This window comes from Eurypyga helias, unplaced genomic scaffold, assembly GCF_000690775.1.
Source record: "Eurypyga helias isolate BGI_N326 unplaced genomic scaffold, ASM69077v1 scaffold354, whole genome shotgun sequence".
Taxonomy (NCBI): Eukaryota; Metazoa; Chordata; class Aves; order Eurypygiformes; family Eurypygidae; genus Eurypyga; species Eurypyga helias.
Genome location: NW_010245406.1, coordinates 1 through 5719, shown reverse-complemented (window position 1 = coordinate 5719; position 5719 = coordinate 1). Strand labels below are relative to the sequence as shown.

Genomic DNA, 5719 nt, shown 5'->3' with positions numbered 1-5719 from the left:
TGCTGCGCTGGTTCTTTGCTGAAACAACCAAGACATCCTCATAAATTCCCTGTGTAAAAAAAAATATATCTATAAATCGTGCTTTAGTGAGAACGGTGCAGCTGCTATCGGGGCTGGACGTGGCCAAACGAAATGCTCTAACGCTCTCTAACACGACACCGAGCCGCGAGGACTCTCTTGCCAAAGAGTGACTCTACTTGAAGACGTGCGCGTGCGAATGTACGTGTACGCGTACATGTACCTATAGCTTTATAATCCTGCTGCCAAGGGGGAAGACCCGGGTTGCGGGCAGGGGGGAGCCCCCGCCACTACACGATCATGAACTGGCAGACGTAGGGCAGCTGGTCCCTGCACCGCTTGTCGAACCACTTCCCGATGGCGGCCCCCGACAAGGCTGCGCAGTTTTCCAGCTTGCCACCATCGGGCTGGGTGGTGATTTCAGTCTCCCAGTTCTTGTAGCGGATGGGGCCGCCCGTCATGTCAACCCACTTGCCCTCCGCCGCCATGTCGTTGAGGCCCAGCCAGATCTCCGCCTCGGAGCCGATGCTCTTGCGCATGTAGTCGTAGAGAGCGTCATTCTCCTCCCCGTTCTGGGGGGTGCTGAGCGTGCCGCCCTGCGAGATGCAGTTTTCGCTGGCCTCGTGGTACGTCTTGGTCTCCGAAAACGCGAGAAAGCACTTTAGGTGAATTTTGGTGCCTTTCAGGCAAACTGAGAGGTTACCGCACGAACGGGACAAAAAGACAGAGAGGGAATTGGTTTTAAAAACGGCGCCCAGGAAGAGGCGGCAGCAGCAAATGCGGCGGCTGACCTAAAAACTCCATTTCTTAGGCTGCGCACCAACCCCCCCTCAGCAGCCAGGCAAGGTAAAGCCCCGGGCTCCTCTCCCTCCAACCCAGGGCACAGCCGCGGGGATGTGCCCTCCCCACCTGCAAACTGCCTGGAAATATGGACCTTGGGTGTGCTCCCGCCACCCTCCTGGGCTCTGCCGGAGCCACAACATGGTCCTCCTGCCCCTTCCCCTGGCCTCGCTCTCCACGCTTTCTCTGGCCAGTGTTACAGAGGGAAGGATGGTTGTGGGCGCTGCCGGGGTGTTGGTGTGCTTTGGAAAAATGTCTGCAATTGCAATTCAATCATCTTAATTATGTAAGCGTGAGAAAAATGTCTTTTTTAACAGGCTTTGATCAGAAGAGTTGTGCTTGCATAGGCTGAGGTCTTCAGAGGAAATTTCTACTTGCCTCTGATTTTATTGTTAAGATTAGCAATTCTTTTCTTAAGCTCTAAACCCTGAGAGTGCAGGATACTCTACCAGACAATAACTAATCAGAGCTACGCATTAATGTCCCGACCAATGAATGTCAGCTTGGATCTAAAGCCCTGATTTTGCTTGTGTTCTTTTTCTTTTAAAGAGAAAATTCTCCTTAACTTGCATTTTCAGCTCATTTCTGTTTCGTGTTGTGCAAACTCCTCTCCTGTTGGTGCCAGTGCAGAACCATGACTGGAAGATGGAGATTTTGGGACTGGCCTCTGTGTGTTCCATGAAGGCTGGTGGGACTGACCTCCATGAGGTTCCCTGGGCAATATGGTGGTATGTATAGCAGACCCTGTCACCGTTCCACTGAGGTTCAGAGGAAGGCGGAAGCTACATTTGACTGAAGCATCGTTCACCATGGACTGAATCCATTACCCATCCCTCTACCTCATAAAGGAAAATGAACATCTGGATTAGTGTCATAGAAATACCCATCCATAGTTTTAAAACCGGGAAGCTCTAGCACATAAAGAGGGGGCGGGAGGCATACGCTGCACAACTCATCATGAACTGCCTGAGGAGCTTCAGCTGCCTGGAGGAACTGCAACGAAGTCACACTTTGCTTTGATCCCCAGCGGGGCTTTGGGCATCTCTTATCCCAATGTGCGGAGCAGTTGTAGCCGCTTTATAAGCAGCTCCGCGCAAAAGCGAAGCCGTGCCTTCCTCGGCCGGTCCTTTACCTGTCTGCAGCGCTTGCTTTTCCTTCAGTAGAGCAACCTCCTGAGCGATGTTGTCAATCGTGGCCTTCAGGTCTTCAATCATTTTGAGGCTCACACCATCTGTTGGAGAAACCAAAGGAGGAGCATAAACATCGGCTGTGTCTCCCCGGGAAGCTGTTCCCATCATCAAAACCCCCTGTTTCTCTGCCCTCAGAGAAAGAAACAAAAGGGATCTGCAAAATCGACACCTGCCCCCTTGCCCATCCATCAGAGGGGCGTTTGCTCGCTAACCTGGTTCTGATATCAGCCCAGTTTTCCCAGTTTGGGTTTTGGGGCTTCATGGGGCTAGGGTCTCCCCTTGGGCAGTGCTGGGGTGGGCACAGGCTCATCTCTGGAGCCTCTATACAGAGCACTTGCCTGGGGTGGTGCTGCACTGGGGTCAAAGTTCTCAAAGCGCAGGAGGGCACCATCTGATGCTGCCGCCCCTCCTGAGCACAAGGTCTGCCACACACAACCATTTTGTAGGGAATTTCTAATGAATAGGACTTCTTTTTTCCCTAGTTCCTCAAAAACATGCCCCCCCCATTCACAGCACACCCTCCCTCCCTGCTCCTCTGCAATAGCTCTAACCAGCTGCTAATCAGAACTTGGATTTCTCCTGTCTAGGAGCAAAAGGACCGTTACACCCTGGAGGGTTGAACTCCGAGGCATTCGTGTTCATTACGCTGTGTCTGCTGCTCCTGTTGCTTTACCTTGCCCGGCGCAAGCACCCGGTCGTCCTCCTGGGGTGAAAGTAAAGGGATGATTTACCCCTGAACGCAGCAGGACGGGCTTCCTCAAGGGTCAAGGAGATGGGAGGCACCAAGCCAGGCAAGTGGGGAAGCAGCTTGGATGCCGACCAGAACCACCAGCCCAAAGATTACATGGTGTCGTAAATATGAGAAGCCAGACGCACCAGGAGGAGGCATTAAGCTGCTTTACTCAATTTGCTCAATTAACTTTAATGGGTTCACTTAACACCGAGGCACTAGTTATTATTTTGCAGCCTTTGATGAAAACACATTGTGGGAAAGAGCTAATTAATGCCTTCTTTTTTTTTCCATGCAAGCCTGTCTTGCCGCAGAACAAGTGTTGCTTGGGCTTCAGTACCACCCAAGGGCCATGGCAGGACACTGCTGGGGCAGCTCCTTTTGGTTTGTTCCCATCCAAACAGGTTTCCAGCCCCCAGCGAGGCGAGCATCACTCTGCTTCGCGATGTTTGTCATCAAACCTCCCCAGCCGTCGGCATTTCTTCCGACACCAGGCATTTTGAGGAATGCCCCAGCTGGAAAAGTCAGGTCCCATGCTGCAGTCTGGTTCCTGGATCAGAGACGGGGACTGAATGCCCCAGCACGGGGTTTATGTCAGTGAAAGTGTTCACAGCCCTTTTCAGCACCCAGACTGCAAGATTACACTGGCATTTTGGGCAGCATCAGGACAGGAGCCCAAATCAGTCCTTATCCACCTATTTAAGCACCCAGACACCAATTTCTGTCTCCAATTACTTTAAAAACAAAAGGGCCTGTAGTGGCAGGACAAGGGGTAATGGGTTCAAATTGAAAGTGGGCAGGTTTAGATTGGATATCAGGAAGAAGTTCTTCCCGGAGAGGGTGGTGAGGCACTGGAACAGGTTGCCTAGAGAAGCTGTGGATGCCCCATCCCTGGAAGTGTTCAAGGCCAGGCTGGATGAGGCTTGGAGCAACCTGGTCTGGTGTCGTCTTCCCCCCAGGGCTGGCAGGTCCCCAGTCTGCACCCCCAAGCTGGGGGAATGCCATCACCTGCCTCTCCTGGGTACCCATTCTGGGTGAGACCCCTGGGGCTGCTGGGGGAGGGCAAATCCCACCTGCCCTGCAAGATATTGGGCTTCAGGGAATGTTTGCTGAAGCGCTGTGCCTGGAAAAAACTCACTGGGGAGCAATTTGAGGGGGGGAAACCCAAAAGCAGGCAAAAGGAAGGTGCTGTCTCAGCAATTTCTAAATGCTATGGTTTGGCTTTTTATGTTGAAACAGCACCATAGTTGTTCTGAAGCAGATCCAAATGTAAGCAATAGTTACAAAAAATGAAGAAAAAACCAAAACAAAAGAAAAAAAAATAGAAGAGAAAAAGCTTGGCTGGAGTCTTCGTTTTCTTTTCTAACATTTGTGGTTTGGCTGAGCAGATTAAAAAAAAAATTAAATCCAGCCAAACACCCCAACCCTCCAGTGGCTTCACCCTGCCCTGACCCTCCCCGGCCAAGGGCAGGGGGTGAGCAGGGACAGGGGAGCTGGGGGCCTGGGACGGGGCCATCCTGCCCTCGCAGGCAGGTGGGCAGGCAGGCTTGGGTGCGGCAGAGGGTTAGGGGCGAAGAAGAGCCTTGCAGGGGATTTTTTTGGTGTCCTCCTCCCTCTTCTCCCACCCCCGGCATTGGTAAAAATCAGAAAAATGTTACCCCAGAAATGTTGACGTTTCCAGTAAAGGCCAGGCAGCCGACCCGCTGCAGGGCTGGATGCAGCTGGCCAAAAATACCAACCTGTTGTGTTTTTTTTTCCTTTTCTCCACAGAAAAATTGCCCTCTCCTTTGAAAACTCCCAAGCTCTCAGTAAAAATTGCCACCAGCTATCCCGGATGGCTGGACTTTCAGGACACCCCCTCCCCCGCACCTCCAATCCTTCAAATGTTTTTAAATCAGAGCCAAATTTTCCTGTCAAAAAGGTGATTTTTCTCCCAACTTCTTGTCACCTGTTGGTTACAAAGAGCAGTGGCAGCGAGAAATAAGGTTTCTCGAAGATAAGTGTCCCTCTCTGCCAGTACCTCCAGCGAGTGTGATGCACATATGTATCCCATGTGATTCCAAGGGGGCATTTTTCACTTGGAAAACAGCCACAGACTAGAGAAGTAGAATAAGCAGCTATGCTGCGATTTCATAGGAAGACCCAATAAAGGAAAAATTTCTCAGGGATGGGATCTGATGAAAATAGCCACCGGGTGAGCGTAGGGAGCAACCCGGCCAAGTGAATTCCTGGGATGCTTCTTCCTCGCTCCCCGCTTCAGTTCCAAGCGGGAAAGCGCCTGCCAGAAGCGGTCCAAGCCCGGCAGCCGGAGACAGCGGGCAGGCTCACACGCCGCCGGGCTGCAATGCAAGCCACCTCCTTACCTGCCTTCTCCTACCGTTCACCGTGTGCGGTGAGTCGGAGGGAGGGAGGATGGGACGGTAGCAAAATAGGAGAAGGGAAAAAAAACCCGCAAGCCACACTACAGAAAAGCAAACTTGGGCGTCTTTTTTGTGTGCAATACCTATTCTTGTCTCCAAATCTACAGCAGTTGTTTGTCATCTGTCGCTTCCTTCTGAAAAATGAGTGAGGAGGAGCAGGGGGTCACAGAAACGGGAATTTTGGTAGAGGAAAAGTTTGGGGCGAACCTTAGAGATAACAGGGCAAACGCGCCGCCCTCTGAAATACAGACCAAGTTATCCCAAGGCAGGAACCCACCGACACCACTGCAGTGTCCGCACTATTTTACAGAGGGGCTACACAGTCATTGCCTCGGGACAGGGGGAGGCGCGTTATTAGGGCTTTAGGTGCTTTTTAAAGTGTCATTAAGGCGCTGTTAAACACCCAAGCGAACTGCATCCCCCCCACACCCCACAGATTTTCCTTGCGGAGAAGGTGCCGACGCTCCTTACCTTTCTTGGAAGGCGTTTTCTGCCGTTCTTTGGCCTTCTGCTTGCCCGTG

At 52.0% G+C, this 5719-nt stretch overlaps 1 protein-coding gene across 1 annotated transcript; it reads right to left on the bottom strand.

Moving 5' to 3' along the window:
* Positions 1-308: 308 nt before the first annotated feature.
* CLEC3B (C-type lectin domain family 3, member B) lies at positions 309-5715 on the bottom strand (the record flags this gene model as incomplete). Its single annotated transcript, XM_010150035.1, has 3 exons — positions 309-709; positions 1991-2089; positions 5670-5715. Coding segments are annotated over 3 exons (546 nt in total), but the record flags the coding sequence as incomplete, so codon positions are not given.
* Positions 5716-5719: the final 4 nt, after the last annotated feature.